Source organism: Centroberyx gerrardi, chromosome 16 (genome assembly GCF_048128805.1).
Source record: "Centroberyx gerrardi isolate f3 chromosome 16, fCenGer3.hap1.cur.20231027, whole genome shotgun sequence".
Lineage (NCBI taxonomy): Eukaryota > Metazoa > Chordata > Actinopteri > Beryciformes > Berycidae > Centroberyx > Centroberyx gerrardi.
The window spans coordinates 4,150,121-4,176,675 of record NC_136012.1 but is presented as its reverse complement, the minus strand read 5'-3'; the positions used below and the strand labels follow the sequence as shown (position 1 = coordinate 4,176,675).

Sequence of the window (26,555 nt, the reverse complement as noted above, 5' to 3'; positions counted from 1 at the left end):
AAAACTGCAGAAACTGAAACGGGGTACTTCAGGATAGTCCGTAGTTTTGAAATGTAACAGGCAACGCTGAGTGTAAATATAGGGTTATTACCTTCATAGCTCAACAGAACAAGGCAAAAATGCTGGCAACTACATGCAAAACCAATTTTTCTATCCAACATTTTTGTCCATCTCGCTCTACTTCTCTCTCTCTCTTATTCTGCAGTGCTCTGTCTTTCTTGTATAGCTGTTTTGTGTTTCTGCAGAAAAAAGGGAAAGTAAAAGTAGGGAGTGTGTTTGTTTAGACTGTGTTTTGAGCTGAAAGTCAAGTGGTCGCTCCAGGAAGCAGTAGAGAGGTAAGATATATTAAATATTTCTAGGTATATAGATATGCATGTATGGATAAATATTTAATAAAACATACAATTTTAATGTCTGTTCAGAATGTGTTCATACAGTACAAAAACAGTTTAGGCTGCACAAACTGGCAAGCTGAATTGTATAGGTACCAGCCTTAGGTTGGAAATAAACAAAAATGAATAATATCACAGTATGTAACTCACTCAAAAGCGTCATTGAGATAAGCAAATTTTACCCACATTAACACACTCAACATGCTTTTTGTTAATGGACAAATTGATCTGTCATGTTACATGCTGCGTAACATATGTTAGGATACAGTCTATCACTCTACAAGTACACATTCAGCATTCAGTCACTATGTGGTCACATGCAGCATGACATACAGCCATGTCATTGACCCCCAATGGACGCACATTAGGCCACGGACCCTCATTTCATTAGATTTGAATAACTATTTAATAACTAAACTAATACGGGAAGATTTCTGTTGTTCATTTAGTATTGAATTAGGCTACATAACTGTTTACACTGTATGTGGGTAGATAATAGTAGTGAAAAGTATATCTATGGTTAGAATAGTCATTGTTATATTTTCAAATAATTTTCGAGTGAATTTATAGTGAAATTAAAGCTGCACTGAACATCTTTGCACTTTGGCGGCCCCAATTGGCAGCAGGAGGTAACTGTTTGTCTGGGTATTGAAGTTCAAACTTTAAAACTTTCAAAAATTCAATGTAACGGGACGTCGGTAAGATGTGCACTCCTCGGACCTAAATGTCTTCTTCTTAGTTTGGATTCGTCACTTCCAGAGTGTGCAGAAGATTTCCCACCAGTTGCCATACTGGTGGGAATACTGGACATACCTGTGCAAATAAGGCGAATCTACAGCATCTCAATTAGTGGCAATTGGGCGCTCTTCTCTATTGCAGCCCCACTTGATGGTGATGATCGTGATTTAGCCTGATAAGACAGCTGGATTTTTTACATCGAAATCTTGCCTAGTGCAGCTTTATACTATTCCTCATCCCTCCTCCAACCCTCTCAAGGACCCCAGGGGTTTCTTGGATCCCACTGTGAGAACCACTAACATACAGCGTGGTTGCAACTGTAGAGGGGAATGTTGGGTGTAGGCAGGCTTCCTCACAGAAAGACATAGCAGCAGACAGCTTATGTGTGGGAGTCTAAACTATTACTTGCATATCTGGAAGCCTCCCGGTCTGTAGTGCTGATCTCTGTGGTCTCTAAGCTCTGCGACTGCCTCTGAGGTCCACCTAGGTTTGGCTGCTTTCAGTGTCTGCGTACATCTGTATAACTGCATGGCCAGAAGTGAAAAGTGTTGTCTGGGAATATGCCACTGTAATAATGAAGGCATAGCGATGCAGTGGTTTTTCTTCACATGTTGGGCAGAGGACCAGTTGGTAATATTTGGGTATTGGAGAGCTCATTTCTCAAGTTACGGTGGTTCAACTTGCTCAAACTGAAGATCGCAAAGTCTGGGTTCCAATGCCACCAAGGCAAATTTCTTGCGGTTGGCAAATAAAGTGATTCTGATGGATATAGAAGATGCAAAAGTGGATTTGAGTTGGTTATTTTCTTTCAATCAATGAGTGGCAATGAGAGAGGAGCTATGAGTAAAGGCTATGGTGTAGATGTGGCATAATTTTCTCGTAATGCAGATGGGAAATATTGACTTCATAAGGGAGACAGCATTTCCAAATGGGAGGGCTAAAAATTGTTGAAAAACTGCTCATCTACATTAATGAAGATGACAAATAGACACACATTAGGCCACGGACCGCCATTTGATCAGATTTTGCTCCCAGGATTTAATTACAAAATGTTGCTCATGCATCATGGACTCCAACAGTATTTTATACCTTGGTTCAGTTCAGTTGACTTCAATATTGGACATTGCTCTGGAACTATTGTGTCTGGTATTATAGCTGTTTTCTAAACTAAATGTACTTTTGTAATTTTTAATATATCAAAACATATACAAAGATTAATTGTGTCCATTGTTGTCATTTACCGCTGACTGGCAAAGTCAGTCAGTCAGTCATCCAACACTTGACTCCCTTAAACCAAGGACAAGGAACCTGTGTTACAGTGTCAGTATATTTATATAGTGAACAGTACATTTATTATTTACTTACTGCATTTGGCAGAAAATCTGCTGGATTGCTTTATGGTCTATGGAAGGAGATTCATTTACGGCACAAAACAGGAACCTTTTTTTAATTTTTTTTATTTTGCAAGTAATTCCAGCTCCACCATTCTAACGGTTAGCTTCTCTGGTCTGAATGCATATTGGCTGTTATTGGCTGTTCTTCTTCTTCTCTTCCAAAACAAACAATGTGCAATGCCAGGGAGGTGTCTTTTGCGACAAGAAGCAATGGGGCTTAAGGGAAAAGTCTTAATTTTACTTAATTTTAAGAAGCACTGGCACTAATAATACCACTGGTCCCATTTGTTTAGTCTTTTGTCTATTCTATTCTGTTCTATTCCACATTGTGCTTTAGGGACTTTATGTTCCCTGTGCTCCTGTCCTCATGGCCTGCTTAGTCACTAAGAGAGAGGGAGAGAGAGGGAGAGGGAGAGGCCGAGGGAGTGTTACACCCCCATTGTATCACACACACCTCAATGGCCGAGAGAATAGAAAGGCTGCAGCGGTGCAGCCTGAATTCTACAGCTCTTTATCCCAGTGTGTGTGTGAACGATTGTGTGTGTGAGAGAGAGGAAAGAGAGAGAAAAGCAGCAAGAGAAAGGCAGAGTATAAAGTAAGAGATGTAAGATAAGATGTGAGAGAGAGAGAGGAGATAGAGGAAGAGTAACAGAGGATAGTGTGTGTGTGTGTGTGTGTGTGTGTATGTGTGTGTAACTAAAGCAGATTGATGTAACCTAGGGTTTCTATCCATCACTCATGTTGCCTGGTCCCTACAGCGGGAAATCACTCTCAAACACACACACACATACACACACGCACACACACACACCTACACACACACACACACACACACACACACAATCACACTGTGAACCTCAGCACTTTTTCTGTTGGCCAACCCCCAGACTATACATCACCTCGCTATGGAAGTATCCCTAAGACCCCACAAGTTATAGAGCTGGAGATCTAGCTGCCCCCCCCCCCCCCCCCCCCCGACACACACACACACACACACACACACACACACACACACACACACACTGCGCAGGTCACAATCCATCACCCTAGCTATGGAACAATCCCAGAGACCCCACAAGTTACAACTTGAGATATAGCTGACACTCACACAGGGACACAACACACACACACACACACACACACACCATGATGGTCACAGCTACAATTCATCAACCTAGCTACCACCACCCCTGAACTCAACAACTACCACTGAAGATATACTGTGGTTGGCACGTGTGTGTGTGTGCGTGTGTGTTTGTGTGTGTGTGTGTGTGTGTTCACAATTCATCACCCTGACTGGGCAGTGTATCACTGCACCCCACAACTTATTACTGAGGGTTACACACGTGTATTAGTTAGACACAAGGGTTAGACACGTGTATTAGTGTGTGTGTGTGTGTGTGTGTGAGAGTATGTGTTAAAATTTGTATAGAACCTGGAAGGTAAAGGTGGACTTACATGCGCACACACACACACACACACACAGTCTGAGAGGTTCATAAAGACTAAAGTGTTCCCTTTCTCTCTGCGCTGTCAGAAGTGGACAAAAACTAAATCTCACACACACACACACACACACACACTCACACACATACACACACACACACAGAGTCGTCAAGCACATTTCACACAGATTGCCATGGGATGTGAGAGTTATTACACTGAAGCAGCCCAGGAGAGGCTCGACACTGAATGTGATAAAAGGCACAGCAGAGGCTACAGATGCTGTAGGCCTGTATTTACACTTAAAGTGGAATGCCACTGAATTCCATTATTTGAATGTGTTATTATGCTTATCGAGGGCTTTCAGGTTATGTAACACACCCTCTGGCGGCCATATTGGAGGTCCACAGCTCTTGGGCAACAGTGGCTGTGAACAGCTGATTGTCTTTCAAAAGGTACGACTCGGCCGTCTCAACAGAACTGAATAGACATGGTTAATTTCTGTGCTGTTTTTGACTGGGAACTGATCATTTCACCACTGATACATCTGATCGATTGATTGATTTTGATTGATTTTGATTGATTTTGTGATTAGATAATGTCAGCTTGTTAGCTAACTAACCATAGCATCTGGTTTCACCTCAATACCGATGGAGAATGAACTGGAAATGATGGACAAGGTGTTTGAAGAAAAGCATTTTCTTGGGGTGAAGATACATTTCCTCAAAAGAAATGTTGGAGTTGGAGCTACTGTGCAATAAAGCTGACTTGGGTGTAAAATATGAAACAAGTCCTATTGGACCAACACAGCCACTGCAGTAAGGCTCCAGGCTGTATGTCTTGGGTGGCATCAATCACAGGTTAGTTATGGTTCTGAACTTTTTTAGTTGAGTGAGAAAACTTTTTTATCTCACAACTATTGACTGAACAGTCCTAGTTAATAGACATATTTAAATTCTTTAATACCTCTAAAAGTAGTATCCGACTTAAGTGCTGTAATGATATTTAAGTGACACTAAAATGATGGATTTGGGAGCCATGTGCAACATCTCAACCTGCCTCAAAAACAGCATCAAAATGAGTCCAACCACTTCCGCTACCTACTGTCTGTACCACAGTTGACTCCACTCTGCATACTATTTGATTGTTTCTGTACATCTGTTTTTTCATCGCTGTCCAAGTTTCCCCCATGGACATTCAAAAAGTTCTTTGTTTGAATGTTTTGAGAAGTTGGCAGCAGCCTCGTCCCAGCGTTCGTTGGCAATTCAACTGCAAGTCAAAGGGAGAACCAAAAAGTTGTTTTCTTCCTGAATCGCATGCTAACCATTTGATTGCCTTCCAAAGGCTCTGGGGTGAGAATAAGTAATAGAACTGTTTGGAGCGACTTGCATTTATCGATGGTTTCGTCCCCCACTAAGTTGCACTAGGGTAAAAATGCTAACAGGAGGCTGCTGCCAGTTTCTCACAAACTACAATGCTACAGCAGAATAGACTTCTCCGGATGTCCTGAAAGAGTCTTGGTCGGTGATCAATAAAGCCGGCTTCTTAAAATTCAGAACTCACACTTTAATGTGAGCCATGAAGTCAATATTTGATGGATGGGACAGATTTAGAACCCTGGCGGTATTTAACCTAGGGTGCTGGCCTCTGTAGTGGGCCCCAAAGATTTCCGAGGAGGTCCAGGGCCTCAGAAAATCGGAGGGAATCGCATTAAAGTGAGATTGAGTACTTGGAACAAATCGAGTGTAATACAATCAATCTCGGAGACATGCAGTTGAATAATTAAAGCAAATATTGGTAGTGCTCTCTATAGCCATCATAACTACTGTGCATTATTAGGGTAATTCAAAGGAATTATATTGCACTTGCAATGCCTTATGCTTCTAAGAACATATAATGCATACAGATGCCTTAAATCAGCACTTGTATATAACGAATAACAAAGAAGTACAAGCATCTTATGACTGTTTATGACTAATTATCAATCAGAGGTTGTGTGACAAGGGCTATGATGTATTATACTATAATAACCTGTATTTCAATGAGTCACCTGTGCTACAGATACACAACAAAGTATTATCAGTGCTCAAATGATCCATGCAGCATCATAAGTTATCATTGTCTGTGTTAAGGAAAGTGAAATGCATAAATTATACATTATAAATAAACAATGCAACATCATAAGTTACCACTGTATGCTTTATTTAAAGTGCACTGCCTTCTAATCCATCCAAAATAAACAATGAAGAATTACAAGTTTTCATTGTAAGGTAAAGTGATAATGTTAGTGAGTGAGCGAGTGAGACTTAACATACAATCTTGGTATAAAAGCACCACAAAATGCATTTTGTACTTCTTATATGATTATTAGTTATATCATGTAAGTTATATCTGTCATTTTTTTTTATGATTACTGATATAATGCATCAGTAAGCATATGTGTTCTTATAAGTATGGTCATAAGGCATTATAATTCCTCATCAGTGCCCTATAGATATAGTAGTCATAGAATGTGTTACCCAAATGTAATTACATCATTGACTAAATGATGATCAATGTGTTTCTAAAAAGCCCTTTTCTGACAGGATGAGTTTTCAGGACAGTGTGTGAAAAGCACTTGTTATCGCAGGTAATCTGTAATATGAAATAAAGGATCTCTTTTTTTTCTCTGAATAAAGGATCTCTGCAACCTGCCTCTAATATTACAGAGATGGGAGTGGCTAGTTGGCCTAATTTCAATTATTTGTGAGTAACACAACTTTCCCGCACAGTACATTAAATACAGGACCCAGAGTACTGCTGGTTTTCTATCCTACCAGCTGGTTAATTGCAGGTATCAGTTCCTGATGAGGTGGCTGGAATGAAAACCAGCAGGGCCCTGAGTCCTGAGGAGCAGGATTGAGAACCACAGCATTAAACTTTTGATTTTCTGGCATCTTCAAATTAGGTCCACTTGATGTTGATGTAGTCCTAGGCCAGAGACTATTGCACACCTGGGATGCCAGGTGAATGTAATTAACTGTAATAAACTACCTGGTATGATAGAAAACCAGCGGTACTCTGGTCCCACGACTGCTGTAGATGAACAAAAAGATCAGAATACATGGGCAACAGAGTGACAGTTAAGCAAGTATTATGACACAAGAGTAACATAGCAGTATTTAAAACACATAGGCGACAGAGCAACACTTATTATTATTAGAACTTATAAGATATTAAAACATATAAGTGGCAAGGTAGCATTTAAAGTCCCCATGAAATGAACTCTCATTACTTAGTAGCTGTAAATATAAATGTCTAAACAATGTCTGAACAAAACCCCCACATCCCTCCCATCCAATAAAACTGCCTTTCTCTCCCTGACTCATATCCCATTGGTTTAGACTTTTGAATTATCCCTCACTGCGTTATGTCCCGCCCCCAACATCCTGTTTCAACGGGAAATACATCAAAGTAAGGAAGTAAAGATGCTGCTTCATGGGGTCTTTAAGTAGATATTAAACACAAGAGGAGATCTCAGCATCTGTCCAAGTAATCAGTATTGATCAACCCCACTCAGATATATTATGGTCATTTTGTGCTATGGAACAGTAAAAACCATACTTATTGCACCTTTAAATTACGCACATACTCTAAGAATGATTCAATTTCCATGTTCCTCTCTATAGAGATGGGGCTATGTATGTAATCTGCAGAGCCATTCCTCTAATTTGGGTGGGGGTCATAGATTTTTTATTATGGGTGAATTGGGGGGGGGGGGGGGGGGGGGCAAAAGTTTGGTGCCCATTGCATTAGCCTGCCGGTCATCTCTCTTTATAGTTTAATCACATTTGGAATAAAATCAATAATAATAATAAGGTAGATGTCCAAATCGAATTTCCTTTTGGAGAGTAATGTCTCATCCCATCTTGTATTGCAGTGGTACAGTCGATGCAGGTGAAACAAATGCAGTCGCCTTCACCACTTGTCATCTCTATTTCCATACAATTTCCATTTTGTATAGTAAGCACTGTGTGGGTCCAAGAAGATTGAGACAAAAGTGTCTCGTTTTCTCACTTTGTCTTTTCCAATCTTATCTTTGGTTTATCTCAGATGTATGCGGGAACAAACAAGCAAGTTTTTAACCCTTTCTGGGACAGATACAAAAGCAGTAACATCTTTACTGTTTGGACAGCAATGTGAGAATCAGATCTGAGCCACCAAGGGTTAACAAAGAGATTTACTGAAACTGTGTGAATGCAACCTTTTTTCTTATTTTGCACTGTCATGCCCTATGCAGTAGTTAGTCAAAAGATATCAATATCAGGCGATGGGTGGAAATACATAACAAGATTACTTGAACTACATTAGCATATTTTTGTGCCAAATATTTGTTGTTGTCTAGGCAGCCTATGCTTGATCTTCCAATCACTCTTGTCATATGTAGGTAAAGTCAGACACCAATCTCTAGACCACCAGGACACAATGACGCAAGATTTCTTAACCACTTAAGTACCAACGTTGCTGCCCAAGCCAAAATCTCAGTAATATCAGTGTATTTGAGAAAGCTTATGGGAGATGATGTTTCAATCCCAATTCCAAACTGCCCCCTTTGAAGTCTTCAAAGGGATCAGTCCTCAAGTCCAGAGATGTATTTTCGGTGGCACGTAATTATGTGGATCATCAAGGGTTGGGTGAGTATTAAAGGGGCAAATGGGACAGCAGTGCTGACATCACCAAGTACATGGCGCATTGCTAGGTTACAGGGACACTACAGCACCATGTGTTTTGACAATCGCAGCATTTGGTTTGATCATTGTGCTCATGTTGTTGTCATTCCGACCCAGATGCACAAGACATCACCAATCAACCGAGTTTTCACATTGTTGGTGCACTTGCATTGCATGGTATCGTGTATGTTAAATATTTACATTTCATTTGTTTTGCAAGATCGACAATGTCCATCCCTTGGTAACCGATCATTGTTTAAGTTGTCAAACGTAAAATGTAATGAAGTCACTAAATGGAGCCTAAAGTTGTGTGTGAACTGTGAAAGCAGGTTTACTAGACATAGGTATACTTTATAATGCTACCAGTAGAATTTGAAACTTGATGACGTTGGTGACCCCTTGAATCCCTTAGTTGTAGTGTTTTACGTCACTGTTGCAAATATGACTCACCACTTGCTCCCCCACTCTGCAGACTGCAGAAAGAAGACATGCAGAAGACGTGACATGAAACTGTCATAATACAAATTGACTAATGGAACTGGAATAAACTCGTGTAAGGAGGCGAGTTATTTTTACTTCAGCGCAAGACATGTTCATCAGGAGCCAGATTCAGGTCAGTCAGTCAATCACGTCATCACGTAGGGGCTTTCAGGTCAACAATAATTTTGCTTTTATATTTTTGACATTTAGACGTTTTGTCCCAATCTTCCAGATCTATTTGGATGAAGAACAAGATCTATGGGCAGATCAGAGGATTCAAGAGTTCTTTAAAACAAACAGAGGACGAATCAAGAACATCCTTGACAGGTACTACTGCACATTCTGAACCAATAGAGGGGTCATTCCTTGAAGTCCTGTTTTTTGTTTTTTTGCTTGCCCATGGTGTTTCTTACCTGGTGACAGCCTTTAATGTGTCAAAATCCACAGTCTGTAGAATTGCACATCGCATTCTAAAGGCAATATGGCACAACAAAGACAAATTTATCCATTTCCCCAATCCAAACACCCTGGATGAAGTTGGTCGCGGCTTTGGTCAACTAGCACATCATATAGCCTTCAATAGGGCTGTTGGGGGCACAGATGGATGTCATATATGGATAAAACCACATAACATACCAATAACAATAATCATTATTTCAATTACAATTGTATTCCATTCAAATATGCACTCTGTGATTCCCTTTTCTTTGGAATTGGACCTTTTTATTGGCTATCCAGAATTTGTACATGACACAATGATTTTGAAGAACAGTCCAATCTGCAGTATGTGGATGCACTGTATCCTCCATGAGTGTACTTTATTTTGGGTGATGGAGGCTACCCGTTGTCATGAACTGCCTATTCCATTAATGACACCCTTCAGAATGGCACAGAGCAGGAGAGAGGAAAGGTATAACCAAAGCCATGTCAGGGATTGTCATGATTGAGCAGAGAGCTGCCCTCTTCAAGGCGCTTGTAGTCGGACCGAAATTGTGCTCTGAAGTGGCTCTTGCCTGTGCAGCACTTCACAATGCGCGCCTCTTGCATGGGGATGTTACAGACGATCCAGAGCCTCAGCATTGAGGATAATGCTCCCCCTCCTCCACCTGATCCCCCAGACATAAGAGAGGGAAGTGGTGCCCACATGAGGGCTAGGCTCTGTGCCCAGGTGTCAGCACTTCGTAACCCCCATGTTCCATTGAGGGATCAAATTGTGAGCAGATTTTTCTTTTGTGGTCATTGCTATAAAATCAGTTGCGCATAACTACTTTCCTGAGTGGATATGATTTATTAGACATGGTACTTGCTTTGTGGATGTTTATCAGGAATGTCATTTTGAGTCACAATGCCATTCTTTGCACAAGAATCGTTTAGAGCTGAAAAGAGGTTTACCTTTTTATTTATCCATTTACTATTCTTACAGTCACAGCAAAAAATACATACATGAAAATAAAAAAAGCTAAATTTAACAGAAATCAATTATAGTTTTACATAGGGATTAACAAAGGTCATTATCCCAAACCTTGGGGAAAAACTGAACAGATGTAAACTAAAGTCATTACTTGTGCTTTTCAAGAACTTTTCCAAAGATATATAACAGACAATCCAATTGCTCATTCTTTTCTCTCCTCCATTCTATCATCTCATTTTTACGTCTCTTTAGTCCCTCAACGACCTTAGGTGTGGATGTGGATGCTCCTTGACTGCAGCCTGGCTCTGAAGACCCCCTGGCTTCTGATATACAAGCCAATCTCATCTGGTTGTGGATCTAGTTTGCTGCTGGTGGGACGCTCTGCAGTGGCAATTAAATTGAAGGGTTTGATGGAGTCCAAAGTATGGCCAGTTGGCAGCAACGTCTCCTTTCCTTGTCCCCAAGGCCGTCTAAGGTGACAATTCCTATAAAAGATCAAATCAAAGTACTGCTTATTTGATTATAGGAATAATTCTTTATACAATGTATACAACCATTCACCATCAGTCTAAACCCACCAAGCCCACAGAATTTCCAGTTTAGGTCAGCAGAATAAGATGATCAATAGTTTGATGGCAGCTGTGTCTATTTTTATATATATCTTTTTTTTTTATTCTCTCATTTCTTTTCAGCTTGTTAATTGGAGAGTTGGTTCTCCACCCCCATCTTTTTTATGATCTCACTGATGAAACAAGTGCAAACTCATGTTGAATTATATTGTAAGGGCAACATGCCATCAGATGTTGGCCTAAAACCTTAGCACTGAACAGCTGCTTGAAACATTTCATTCTGACTTGGACATAAGAGCACAGTCCTACTCAACTTGTTAAGCATAAAAGTATAGGCTACAGATCTATGACATCTGGCATATAGAGTTGATGTATTAATAATACTTATATAATAAATACCCTGGGACGAGGAGCATCTGCGTCCCGTGAATACAGACTCATGCTCATCCCAAAGTTGGATGAACTTAAGTGTTTGTTCGTCTGTCCCTGTACAATAAACACTGTTATTATCAAATCTGTTTATAACATGTCACACATGTCAAAAAGGAAAACTTCTTATGCAGATGATGTCTCATAACATCAATCTTCCGCAATTAGTTACAGTTTTTATGCCAGAAAGCATTCTGTAAGAGTAGGTGTCAACATCGTACATACTTGACAGGTCCTTGATTTATCTTGCCAGTGCATCCCTCACTTCCGAGATATGAAACTATACGAGAATTATGATAATATATTGCTAGTCATGCCTCTCTTACTACACATAATCACATATCCCGCCGTTATACCGCTTAAGTTAAACAAGACATAATGACATCAGAAAAAAAATCCCATACGTGTATTATCTTTTATTTGCTCGGGGTTGGTTGATGGAGACGATCTCATGCATCAACACCCTCTTTCACATTCATGCAGGTAGATAAATTCACCCTGAGAAGCTGGCAAGCACAGCCGCACATCTAAAATGACTCTCAAGGATTATATTATGAGTCTTTTGGTGTGGGGATTAAGGGTTCATGTGTACAAATGTGGATCCTATTAGTTTGAGCAAATAGACACAGGACCGCATGTCTTTCTGTATCTTCCCTAATGAAGACCTATGGCTGTACGTCATGTCTCATATGTCTGTCTAGTCACTTGACTAGTGACTCACTTCTAGTCCCTCTGCCTCTTATCTTTTCACAGACTGGGGTTTCACTTATTCAAACATTTCTCAGAGACAGTGCTGCTCCAGAGGCAGAAATGGTCTTATTGGTTGAGTTAAACCTCAATAGAGCTAAAACGTACTCGTTCAGTGGCTCTGGTTCTGGATGTAAATTTACTGTTCATTTTCTCCATAAGACATGTCAGAAAAGATTTCAAACTTTGAACTGAGCCAACCGGCTACAAGATGAATCATAAGCTTATAACAATAGATTCAGAAATATATATACTCAAATAAAAAAGACTGCGTACTTAACATTTTAAAGAGGGAAGGAACTACTCATCCCAAACAGCACTGCAAGTGACATCATATCATGTCTGACAGTAAAACCATGGTGGAGCACTGCCAATCACAGATACAGGTTGCCTGCTGACTAACATTTCTTCACTATACAGCAGTGGTCTTCAACCGGGGGTCCGCGACCCCTAGGGGGTCCGCCAATTTTCGTCAAAATAATTTATGTGAAAAATTTAAAAATGTATTTTAGACAAAAAGACATTTTTTTATTTTTATTTTTTTTTTAGACAAAAATAATAATATTGAGTAAACTCCAAGTATTAATAGGCAATAAGATACTTTTGACAAAAACGATTTTACAAAATGAATGATTCCCATGCAACCACGGTGCGTGATGCAGAGCCTAACACGTGACCAACTGCCATTGAAAAAAATTAGCTGGCTTGCTAGCAAGCTAAGTGTTGGCTAAAACGCAGTTCGGTGCTAAAATAATTAATAACTAGCCTACTACTAGGTTAATATGTGAAGTAGAATGGATCATTTGTAACAGTAACTAGGCCTCGAGCTCGGGATCCTACCGTTAGTCCTTCCACCTTGTCCAAGACCACAGGTGATGGGGCTGCCCCAGCAGCACCTGCCCCAGCGGCAGAGGGTAAACGCAAAAGAGAGAACTCCCGAAAATATTCAGAAACCTACCTAAAGTTTGGATTTACCTTCAAAGAAACCGAAGGGATTGAATGCGCAATGTTTGTTCGGCAACGCTCTCAAACGAAAACATGAAGCCATCAAAGCTGCAGCGACACTTGGAGAAGAATCACGGCCACTTGCAAAACACTGGAATACTTTCAGGCTCGTCTGAACTCTCTCTAATGCCAACAGACAATGATAAGAAAATCAACGAAAGTTGGAGAGCTTGCTTTGAAAGCCTCATATCAAGTTGCTCTTCGCATTGCTCAATGTAAAAAACCATATACAATTGCAGAAGATTTGATATTGCCCGCGGCCAGTGATATGTGCAAGACAATGTTTGGGAATGATGAATATGTAAATAAACTGAAGACTATCCCGTTGTCAGACACAACGATTGCTCGGCGAATTGGTGAAATGGCATCTGATGTGAGGGTGCAATCAATCAAGAAACTAAAATTGGCGGAGGCGTTTGCATTACAGTTGGATGAATCTGTGGACATGTCCAAAGACGCAAAGACGATTTGTTGTTGTTGTTTGGCATTTGTGAGTTTTGTTGACCAAAACGAAATGTGTGAAGAATTTTTGTTTTGTAAGAAGCTTCCTGAATGCACAAGTTCTGAAATTTTCAAAGTGATTGATTACTTTTTCAGAGAAAATGACATAATCTGGGCAAAATGTGTTGATTTGTACTGACGGTGCGCGAGCTATGACTGGTCAAAAAAGTGGACTGATTGCGCTTGTCAAAAAAGTCGCCCCACAAGTTCTGTGGACTCATTGCATGTTACACAGAGAATCTCTCGCTGCCAAAGAAATGAGTGCTGAATTTGCTGACGTATGGACACTGTTGTGAAGGCTGTCAATTTTATTAAGAAGAGTCTTTGCTTCTCTCTGCGATGCTACGGGAGAGGAACACAATGCGCTCCTTTACCATTCTGAGGTCAGATGGCTTTCTCGTGGATCAGTATTGGCACGCGTGTTCGAGTTACGCACAGCTATCCATGAGTTTTTAGTTGGTCAAAACCGTGCGGCGCTGGCTGCGGATTTCAATGACAATGTCTGGGTCACTAAACTGGCATATCTGGCGGACGTTTTCTCAGAGTTGAACAGATTGAACAGTTCTATGCAGGGCCACAATACACATGCCATTCAGTTGTATGACAAGATGGAAGGCTTTCTAAAGAAAACAAAAAGATGGAGAGAGCGAATCAGGGGAGGTAACATTTCCATGTTTCCGTCAATGGAGGAGTTGGCTGATTCTGCGGTGCTCTCGCCTGACGTGAAACGCGCAATTGTTGGACACTTGGAGGCACTTGAAAGTCAATTTGAAAAATACTTTTCTGAGGCTGAGTCCTGGAGAAGGGACAAGACATGGATACAGTTTCCATTCAAACACAATGCATACTTGACAGCCTCTGAGGAAGATCAGCTGATCGACCTATCCACAGACAGTACGCACAAGAATGTGTATGAGTCAAGGCCTCTCATCCAGTTCTGGATCTATTGCCAGAAAGCCTTCCACCAGCTGACAGCAAAGGCAATGGTGAGCCTTTGCTTATTTTTGTTAAAGTGGATTCTCCTCCCTCACCTACCTGAAGAGTAAATACTGTTCAAGACTGCAGCCTGAGGATGATATGATGCTCTGCCTGACAACCTCCATCTCCCCCAGAATAGACAAGCTGTGTGCCACTCACCAGGGTCAACCATCTCACTGAGGTAGGCCTGTGTGTCATCCTGAAGCTAAAGTTAAGCTAAATATGGCTAAATATTGTCATTCTTTGGCTTTATCCATTGAGCTACAACTCAACCAATTCATTTTTTTCTGCTTATGTTCTGTTTATCGCCCCTACCTCACTCCATCATCCCCTCTTCTTCTCTCTTGCATCCTTTTCTCTGTCTTCCCCGTTTCTATGTCTTTCTCCGTACTCTCTGCTTCCTTCTGTCCCCGTTCTGACATTTTATCTTCTTGTCTGTGACTGTGTCAACAGACTGGTACATATTTCCATGTTTTAGCGTGTTTTATTAGCTCTCTGTTCATGTGCTTTCAAACCACACACGCTGTTTGCTGTGCCGCACCATGTGTGTTGCTTTGTGAAAGAAAGAGAGAGGGGGGATAGAGTGGAGCATATGTGTGTGTGTGTGTGTGTGTGTGTGTGTGCATGCAAGCGTTTAGGTGCGTATGTGAGAGACAGGCAAGATGTATCTCTTATCGGCTTAACAGGAGGGTGTCTTCTGTCTCTCTCAAACACACACAACACACAATCACTCCCATGGTATTTGTGCTTGTGTGTGTGTGTGTGCGCTCTCACGTGTTTGCGACTGGCCAGACACACATCATTTAAACTGCAGTTTGAAAGCAAGCCTTTCCAACATGTCTGATAAAAAGCACAATGTTATAAAAGTCAAGATTAAGCTTGTCTTTTCTTTGGCCTTTCTGTCAAGCTGAGCGCAGCTCTTAAACAGTTTTTAGCCTTGGATCCAAATGAAAATCAGCCTGGGGCCCAAGCAAAATTTGATTCTGTCTCGCTGGCTCTCAGTCTCATTATAACATATTAGTTCCCTTGTCATGTGGGAACCCAGAGAAACTCCAGCTTAGACAGACATTAATAGCTTTATCAATAGCAAAGCCAGCAGGTGAGCAGGAGTTTGGACTAAGGGCATTTGCATTGTGCTGCATTCTCCAAGGGAAATTCCACCTTAAAATACAAAATTCACATGTTATTGCTATGATCAAAATTTGTTTACATTGAGTCTCTATACAAAACATACAAAACAGGCTTGTGATGGGAATGCTGCTGGTTCAAATCCCTAGACTGGATGGGAAAATGTGTTTTTTTCTGAGTTTTTTTTTTCTTTTTTTCCACAAGAGGTTATGGTCTCAGTAGCTAAATTCACTTCTTCTAATGTGTCTCCTTAAGGTGATTTTCAAAATAATCGTGTCATTAACAGGATGTAGTGGATATAACACAGTGTTGTTTCAGTTTGTGTTTGCCTAGTGATTGACAGGTCGCCTATGCAGTGATTGACAGGTCGCCCATGCATGACTGATTAGGGGGTGTATCTGTTAAATTACAGCAAATGTGCCTTTGTTCTGTCCTGAAATTACTGTGTTTTCTTTGGAGACTGTTATTTTTCTTGATTGTCTATGCTGGTTTATCTTGTATCACACTGCAAATACAGCCTGCTTTGCATTTAATTGTACTAGAAGACCTTCCAAGGATTCTGTTCTCCAGTTTCTTCTGTGAGTCTACTTTTTTAATAGTTGGCCTACTAACCGAAATTAACAAGCTATAGGCCTAATAGAGGAATGATGCATCTCACCCCAGAAAGCTATTTTAAGTGTAAAAGCTGAAATAAAACAAAATATGCATGAGTGTGCCTAGAAACTGTTGATTGTCTTTACTCACTTATTCATTTTCAGGGGCACCGGGGGGCTGAAAACAGAATTATTTTGTAAGCAAAGGTGTTATGCTGACTTTAAACTTTAATAGTAACCCATAATGTTCTCTACTTTATGTGATCATAATTCTGTATCTATGCTACTTCTGTCTGCCCTGCTTGTAAAAATCTTGTCCATGAACTCTAAATATGCACATGACTCATCCTGTATATGATATATGCCAACAATGCACATCTACACGCTCTGGTCTTATTTCTATGCATATACCGTATTTCCTCTAATAGTGCCTGGTAGTCAATTAAAAGCCGGGTCTCCGATAATGGCCGGGGCCGTGGTCGTCACAAACAAATAAAGGCCGGCCTCAAATACAGGCCGGGGGAAAAAACAAAGGAAACAAGACTAGGTCAAAACCTAGTATATGGCTGGACCGTGTCCGTCTCCTCTCTCCGCCGCTGCCTCTCCACCGCGCCCACGGCCCTCATTGATCCTCCCGATCCATCCATCACCGGGAACACATCGGCGCCCAGGTTCAGTTAGCTTCAGTTAGCTTCAGTTAGCAAACAACGGTGGATACCGGTAAACTCCTGGTGCCTGTTTGTAACTGTAGTTTGTAGTAACATACAAGTGCCACAAGATGGCTCGGCCGGCGGAAGTCTCTGGAGCATGCCGTCGTCGATTACCGTAATTATCGTAATGCATTGCAGTACCAAAAAAACAGCTACCTAACGTACCCCAACAGAAGCAGATCAGAAAACAAGGAGGCTTCGTACTAAAATATGAGCAAATATACTTATCAAACAGAGGGAATTAGAAATAAAGGCCTGTCTCTAATATAAGCCTGCTTCCAATAAAGGCCTGGTACCCTCTGCAGTTGAGGTAAATAAAGGCCCGGGCCATTAGAGGCAATACGGTATTACAATTTTTCTGTATGTTACCTCCATTTGTAAATCTGAAAATATGAAGAGATGCAATGCATATTTCCACGACTAGACATTTTTCTATATATTTGCTCTTCCATAATGTGAATAGTTAGCGATGTACATTGCATCCACTTCAACCTGTAAATCTGTAAATGAAGACGCTGCATCTTTATTTATTTGCCGTATTATTTTCAATATGTTTGGTTGGTGTAATTACTTGCTGTATCATCTTCAGCACTCTGAAATGTCTTAATCTATTTTCTTGTTTAATCTTATTCAATTTACTCTAAATTGTCTTATTCCTACCTTTATCCTATTCTCTGCTGTTACAATAACCCAATTTCGCCATGGGATAATTCAACTTCCATCTAATCTAAAAACTTTCATGACAGCAATCAAGAGTAGGTATCAGTTATTTCAAACGTTGGAATAAAACTCTTGACATGTTGATTAAACTGTGTCAAATCACATGCAAATCTCACAGTCTGGCGGTAGATATTTCTGAGAGCTGATCGGCTCTGACAGTAACGCAGTGGAACACGGCACAGGAGCTGCAGTCAGCGAGATCCGCCAATGAAGCCGTTGCAATATTATGCATACGTCAAAACCATTGAAACAGCAATCCTTCAATATCTCTTTTTTTTTATATTCCCTTTTTTTTCGTACTTCTCTTTCTTTGTCAGTTCAGCCCAACTCCCTCTCTCCCAACTCTCATTTGATTTCCTCATTCTCTCATTCACACACACACAAACAGAAGTATATACACTGATGGAGAGGTAAATAAAAAAAGAGGGAAAAATGTGTCGGTGATTATCATAAGGCAAACAGCCACTAATGTGAACAAAAACACAATTATATGCATTCATTTGATATTTTCCCCTTAAAAGGCCCCATCCCTATATAAATGACATCAGTTTGATACTACTTACTATGATGTATGCTATGAATTTCATAACATAAAGATTTATATCAGCTTAAAAAGGTGGTAAACTCTTCTTATGAATACAAAGGTGGATAATCCTGTGGGTTTACACTCACATACATTAACATCAGAAACACTCTCTCACACACAAACTCTCTTGCAAAACTACTCTCTCTCACGCACACACACACTTAAGGTGTACTCTTCCTCAGCGGCCCGTAATTGACTTGACAAATGTGCTGTGGGGCAGAGCACTGACAGTATATACCCATCCGTCCTCATGTGAAAAGCTGCAGGCGCTTCCATTCAACAGTCCGGAGTCCCATCAATCACTGTGGAAATCTGCGGCGGCCGTCATCCTCAAAATCTCCAAAGTCACCGTTCTCATTATGAACATCATTCTTCATCATGGTCATCATGCTCATCATCTTTACCTATCATCATCACTGATATCATAGGGATGATATATTTAGAGTGCAGGTGGCTCCGGTGGGAATACAACTCCTAACCACTTTACGAAGAACTACAGTGATCCTATAATCATTTTTTGAAAGATACTATACAAAAAACTTGAAAGTACCATAACGTTCAATAAGGTCACCATAAACTCACTGTCGAGTATCATAGACACACTTAAGGAATATTATAAGAATATTATAGTGATACCATAGGAAATAAACAATACCATAAAGTATAATAAGGTGATGAACTCACTATTGAGCATCATGGGCACATTATAAGCCCCCTGTAGGAATATTATAGGAATACTATAGGAAAAAAAAAAAAAAACTTTGATATGGTGACTATATACTCATTATTGAGTACCATAGACACACTGCAAGTCCCTATTGGAATATTACAGGAATATTCTAATGATACCATAGGAGATGAAACATGCCATAAAGTATCATAAGATCACTATGAACTCACTACTGAGTACCACAGACACACTATAAGTCCCTATAGGTATATTATAGGAATACCATAGGAAATAAAAAGAAATACCAGAAAGCTTGATAAAGTGAATATATACTCATTGTTGCGTATCATAGACACACTATAAATCCCTATAGGAATATTATAACGATACAATAGGAGATAAAATATACCATAAAGTATCATAAAATCACTATAAATTCTCTATTGAGTAGCCTACCACAGACACACTATAAGTCCCTATAGGAATATTATAGTGATTTGTCAATAGGGCTATTTCATTGTTTGTGCCATAACAATTACATTCAAACAATCATTCCCTCTGATGAATGTTACTGTAATGTGAGAGAAACAGAAGACAGACAGACTGAAAAGGGTTCTTTACCGCCTCCTAGTGGCGTCGTGGGTAAAAAACAAAAGCTCTTTCTAAACTGTGACTACCAGCATTGCAGTTAATGTGGCCATACTGTTGTGCCCATACATTTGCATAATAATGTCGCATCCCAGCTCTTCAAATATGTGGATTCATATCATGGTTTATTTGCTATTCTGTTAGTTATATGCTTATCTAGAGGCCGGTATGCAAATGGGGTGCCTGGTAAGCAGCATCAATAGGTTTATATGGAGATTATTAAAGTTTATAGAACTTGTAGGGCAGACATAATCATCTTATAATAAGAATAATAACTTCTCATAATGACAAACCGCAAAAAATATCCACCTTAAGGCATTTAGTCATATTCAGTATTAAAATCTTATTTTTTAAAATAAGTGGAAAATTCTGATTTGCTTCCTATGTAGTTTCACCTGTTTCAGTATGTGTATGTGTCAGTATCCTGAAACAAGGCAGAATAATGTAGAACACCTCAAGAAAATCAAGAAAATGACACTTGATTCAAGAAAATTCCTGAAACAACTTTATTTGAATTGGAAACAAGTGGAATTATGCAGATTTTTAACTTGATTTATGAAAAATCAGATTTTAAGACTCAATATGAGACTAAATGACTTTACTCAAATGGATATAATTTTTGTGGTCCCTGCCTCTTTCAAGCGCCTGTGCGTGTGTGTGTGTGTGTGTGTGTGTGTGTGTGTGTGTGTGTGTTGACTGTGCCGGTGACGTAACGGCCCCTCGGCACCTCTCTCTCTCTCTATCTCTCTCTCTCTCTCTCTCTCTCTCTCTCTCTCTCACACACACATACACACACACACACACACACACACTCACACGGGCAGGCAGGCAGGCAGGCAGCAGCAGCAGACGCTCAGTGCTGCTCTCGGTGTGCGGAGCGGAGGAGGACCGACGGCACCAGCTGTAGAATATGCCTCAGCTCCGGGAATATACATCTCCCCTCGCTCTCTCGCTCTCTCTCTGTCTTTTATTCTCTCCTTTTCTCTCCGAGTTCACTCTTTCACCCCTCTCTCCCTTCTTTCGGACGAACCGATAAGGAGAGCCGGCCGTGCGTCATGGTGCGTCTTTGCGCATTATTCCTGGATCTCTAAAAGTGTGTTTTTTGCGGACTATAATGACGCGCTTTTTCTGGGTGAAGGCGAAGGGGAAGAGCGTTTCGCAGCCTCTGTCTCTCTGCGAGAATTTGGCTGCCACTGCTGATGATACTATGCGTAAAGTCGCCGAATAAATCGGCGCTCTCTATAAGAAAAAGGGGTTGCAGCAAGCTGCTTTTTCTCCCTCAGACTCTGCTCTGCCTCTGACAATGTGCCAAGTCCATCCACCACACCGGAGCCCGTTGATTTGCGGTGGTTTGGCTTTTTTTTCATCTCAATAATTGATTTATTTTATTTTATTTTTTATTTTTCGGTGGATTTTGAACATTTTGGATTGCAAAGTGAAGGTCAATGGAGAGGTCTGCGCGTCTTCCGTGCGTCACAGTCCCGTTTTAGCACCAAATTACGGTGGTGCGCCTGTTTTTGTGCGTCTGTGTGTTTGTGTGTGTGTGCGTGTGTATGTGTGTGTGTGTGTGTGTTTGTGTGTGTGTGTGTGTGTGAGCGCGTCTGCCTCCTTTCCCCTCTCCCTACTCTGAGAACTCGCTCCCTGCTTTCTTTTTTCTTTTTCTTTATCTTTTTTTTTTTTTCCATCGGAGGCTCACACTACAAAGTTAAATGCTGGATCTATTTTTCAGCGACCATTTTTGGCTGTAAAAATGCTGAGCGGCGTCCTCTTGCTGAGCGTCCTCACGGTCACCAGCCTGTCGCCGTCCGAAACGGAGAGCCGCAAAACTTCAGCCTCCAAAGACATCTGCAAAACCCGCTGCGCCTGCGAGGAGCGGGAGAACATCCTCAACATCAACTGTGAGAATAAAGGATTTACCACTGTCAGTCAGTTCCAAGCGCCCCCAAACAAAATCTCCCAGCTTTTCCTCAACGGCAACTTCCTCTCGCGGCTCAACGCCAACGAGTTCGTCAATTACGGCAATGTCACCTCGCTGCATTTGGGGAATAATGGCTTGCAGGAGATCCGAACCGGCGCCTTTAACGGGCTCCGGTTCCTGAAGCGGCTCCACTTGAACAACAACAATCTGGAAGTGATTAAAGAGGACACCTTTGCAGGACTGGAGAGTTTGGAGTATTTACAGGCGGACTATAATTATATCAGTGCCATCGAGCCGGGCGCCTTCAGCAAGCTGAATAAGCTCAAAGTGTTAATCCTCAATGACAACCTGCTGTTGTCGTTGCCCACCAATGTTTTCCGCTTTGTGCTCCTCACCCACTTGGATTTACGAGGCAACCGGCTCAAGATGTTGCCCTTCGCCGGGGTTCTGGAGCACATAGGCGGCATCATGGAGATCCAGCTGGAGGAGAACCCGTGGAATTGCACCTGCGATCTGATCCCCCTCAAATCCTGGCTGGACACTATTTCCGTGTTCGTGGGGGACATAGTGTGTGAGACGCCGTTCCGGCTGCACGGTAAGGATATTACCCAGCTCATAAAGCAGGATCTGTGCCCGCGTAGGAATGCCGGCGAGCGCGCCAACCACCCCCCCTCCGACTCCCACTTCCAAGGGGCCCTACCTCCGACCTATCACCCCGGCATGATCACCCCCACCCGTGCCCCAAAGGCTTCCCGCCCCCCCAAAATGCGCCACAGGCCCACCCCTCGCATCACGTCAAAGGACAAACACGTCTTTGGGCCCATTATGGTTTACCAGACGCGCTCCCCGGTGCCCATGCTGTGCCCCAGCGTGTGCGTGTGCACGTCACAAAACCCCGACAGTGGATTGAACATCAATTGCCAGGAGCGGAAGTTGCATAACATCACCGAGCTGAACCCTAAGCCCTCCTACCCAAAGAAACTCCACCTGACCGGTAACTACTTACAAGTGATTTACCGAACTGATCTGACTGAGTATAGTTCGCTGGAGCTGCTCCACTTAGGAAATAATAGGATAGCAATTATCCAGGAAGGGGCTTTTGAGAATCTAACCAACCTTAGAAGGCTGTATCTGAATGGGAATTACATAGAGTCGCTTTCACAGTCACTTTTCGCCGGCCTGCAGTCGCTCCAGTATCTGTATTTGGAATACAACATCATCAAGGACATTCTACCACAGACGTTTAACTCTTTGCACAACCTACAACTGCTTTTTTTGAACAACAACCTGTTAAGATCCCTCCCCGACAACGTTTTCGGGGGAACCATGCTAACGAGACTCAACTTGCGGAATAATCACTTCTCCCACCTTCCGGTGCGAGGCGTCCTAGACCAGCTGTCCGCGTTCATCCAGATCGACTTGCAGGAGAACCCCTGGGACTGCACCTGCGACATTGTGGCGCTCAAGAACTGGATGGAGCTGTCCAGCACCAGCGTGGTGGTCAACGAGATCACCTGTGACTCGCCCTCCAAGCACGCGGGCCGCCTCCTGCGCTCGCTCCGCAACGAGGCCATCTGCCCCGAGCCCAGCGAGTTGGCCCCCCCACAACACAGTCCCCCCACCAAGGCCCCCACCTTCCTGAGCCCGGGCACCGACCCCACCACCCCTTCCTCCTCTTCTTCTTACAGCCCGGCCAGCCCCACCGAATCCCGAATTCACCCCCCGGAGTTGCACCCCGAAGTCCCGCTTTCGGTCCTGATTCTCGGCCTCCTCGTCGTTTTCATCCTGTCGGTCTGCTTCGGTGCCGGCCTCTTCGTTTTTGTCCTGAAACGACGCAAAGGGGTGGACCACGTGCCCACGGGAGCCAACAACTTAGATCTGAACTCCTTCCAAGTGCAATATGGCTCCTACACCGCCGAACCGACCCCGGACAAAACGTCCGAGAGCCACGTTTATAACTACATCCCTCCGCCCGTGGGCTCCATGTGCCAAAACCCTATATACATGCAGAAAGACGGCGAGCAGGTGGCGTATTACCGGAACCTGAAGGAGCTCAGCTTCGGGCCCCTGGACGCGAAGAAGGACGACGTCCTGACCCGCAGCCCGGGGGCCTACACCATCAGCACGGTGGATTTTATGGATAAGTCGCCGACGTCGTGCGTCATGAACACCCCGGAGCCCCCCGAAATGCTGTATCAAAACTTAGGGGAGAGGTCCAACAAGGAGCTTCCCACGGCCGCGGGCGCCCCGTCGTTCAATTACAACTTTTGCACTTTACCCAAGAGACCTTGCATTGTGCCCCCCTACGAGGCTGCGTCCATCCGGCGGCACGCCGCTCACCAGGACAGGCTGAACAAGGCGGTGCTGTACGGGACCCCGAGGAAATACTACGGGGCCGAGCAGCTGTCCAAAACCAGCGAGCACCCCCTTCTGCTCCCCGGGAAGCTAAAAACAGAACCAGACTATCTGGAGGTTCTGGAGAAACAGACTGCGATGAGCCAACTGTAAGATAGCGACAATGCCCACCCCCACCCCCACCCCCTCCTCCTCCTCCTCCCAGTTTCTCTGCAGCATTCATAATATTCACGCAGTTACTGTAATAATAGCCCTATCTATATATCTATCTTATCTATCTGTGTTCAATCCCTCACGATTGACTGGAAGCGAACCGAAGCCTTTTGATGATGATCTTTTTTTTTTTCTCTCTTCTTTTTCCTTTTCTTTTCAAGCTGTATAAAAAGGAGTATAAAGAAGTATATTATTATGCAGTTCTATTTTTCCCTCCTTGAAGGTATAAATTATTTCTTCTTTTTTGACAACATGAAAATTCCTAAAGACTGTGGCGGCAGGTATACAATGGGCAGGACTGTGTACAATACGGCTTTGTGCTTTTCATGAAACTGTATTTTATTTTTTCCCTGTGACAAACAGACAAAGTATGAAATAATTATCGTTTGTAGAAGAGGAAACACAACAAATTGACATTCCTGTACATACTTAGCCTATACAGATAAATGGTGAGTGTAAAACGATGAAAAAAACCTGTTTCGAAATCCAACAAGCGGCAAAATCTTACTCTACTTACTCCAGAAAGTGCCTTTGCACTCGACTATTTTATCAATGATGCTCTCTGCAAAATGGAAATGTTCCTTTTTTGAAAGTGCTGTATTTTAAAGAATCAAATCTTATGTAAAATAGAAGAATTATTTGTCCGTTTCAAAAAAAAAAAACAACCACCTGAACTTGAGACTTGGGTGTGAAAATGATATATATTTATGAGTTCTTGAGAAGAAGAATCATGTTACTTTACTTTCAATATAAGTGTCTTTGGAGATGTACAACTTATAGAGACATGCATAACATTGTATGCTATAGGGGAGCAATACAGCGCGGCGAAATTGCGCTATTAAATTTTCACTGAAGCACTTTGTCAAGATCCTGAGCTTGAGGTAAATGTTATTTTGACTATGCATGATTATTTTTGGATTCTGCAGTGTGATCTGGTTATAATGTGTGTGTGTGTGTGTGTGTGCGGTGAGAGGCAGAGAAATAGAAATAGAGCTTGCCTGCAGAGCCTCCCCCCTCCTCTCTCTCTCTCTCTCTCTCTCTCTCACCCACCCTCTCTCCCTCGCTCCAATGAAATGCGACGGGCCCCCACATTGATTGACGAAGTGTTTTTTGTTTTTGTGTGTGTGTGTGTTGTTTTTTTTCTGTGGGGCCCTCATCGCTGAATGATGGCTGCTGCTCCTCTCTTCGACCTGACAGCGTTTCAAGGTTTTCCTCCCAAATCCCCGTTGCACCCTCCAAAAAAAAAAACTCCGCACCATCGATCCTGAAGGGCCACGGCACCGCAGACAACACTAGAGCTTGATGAAGTGGGGCAATATTGTCTTCAGCGGGGACAGGGATGTGTCAAAATAAATGTGGATAATACTGTGGGCTGTAAAGAGGGATGGCGGCATGGGAAAAAACACTGTTGTCCTAACCTATTTGGTGAGTTTCCCCCATCTGTATCACCTCAAATGTACTGAGGGTGAAATGTAGATTGAAAAAGGTGGCGTTTTTTTTTTTTATAGTGCATCCTTCGGCATTGTAATCTCACGGGAGAAAATAATTGTCATTAGTATGGCCATTAATGCTAGTGAATTGCCCCTAGTGGATATAGGCAATGAAAGAAACGGTTGCCTCTGCTAGAAATAGACGAGTGCACAGTGTGCCGTGAATACTGACTCTATCATTTCTCGCCAAATATTCCTCCCTGCACACTGCACTTTACTGCGCTGTGTGTGTGTGTGTGTGTGTGTGTGTGTGCGTGCATTATCCAGCTCTCCTCTGTTCGCCCGGCGTGTGACACGGCCGAGCCGCGTCTCCTCCTCCTCGCTCTCATGCTAATTCTGTTTTCTGTCCTTCAACCGGAGTTGACATTGGCTCTTTTGTTGTCCTCTGTGAATGCCCTCCCAGCGGCCGGATTCCTCTCTTCTCCCCTTTCTCTTCGTAACCCCCCCTTCCCACCCACCACCTCCTCCTCCTCTGTCTTTTGTCCCCCCTCTTTCCCTCTTTCCCTCGCTGTATCTCTGCTGGCTATTGTGTAGCTGTCCGAGGTGCTGAAGTGTTGCCGGGGGGCCCCGGGGACCAGGTTCCAATCTGAAGAAGAAACCCCTACACTGACAGACATGACGCAATTTGCACCGCTTTCAGATCGAGTGAGCGGATTGTTGTGCTTTTTCCGAAGGTGCAGAGGTGCATTCAAAACTCGACATTTTCTATCCCTGGAGAACTTTTCCTG

The 26,555-nt window shown here is 42.4% G+C and overlaps 1 protein-coding gene across 1 annotated transcript; it reads left to right on the top strand.

Moving 5' to 3' along the window:
• Positions 1–21,601: 21,601 nt before the first annotated feature.
• On the top strand, positions 21,602–24,292 carry slitrk2 (SLIT and NTRK-like family, member 2). Its single transcript, XM_071905490.2, has one exon. It carries the CDS (start codon positions 21,602–21,604, stop codon positions 24,275–24,277), a length of 2,676 nt encoding a protein of 891 aa, XP_071761591.2. The 3' UTR covers positions 24,278–24,292.
• The last annotated feature ends 2,263 nt before the right edge of the window (positions 24,293–26,555 follow it).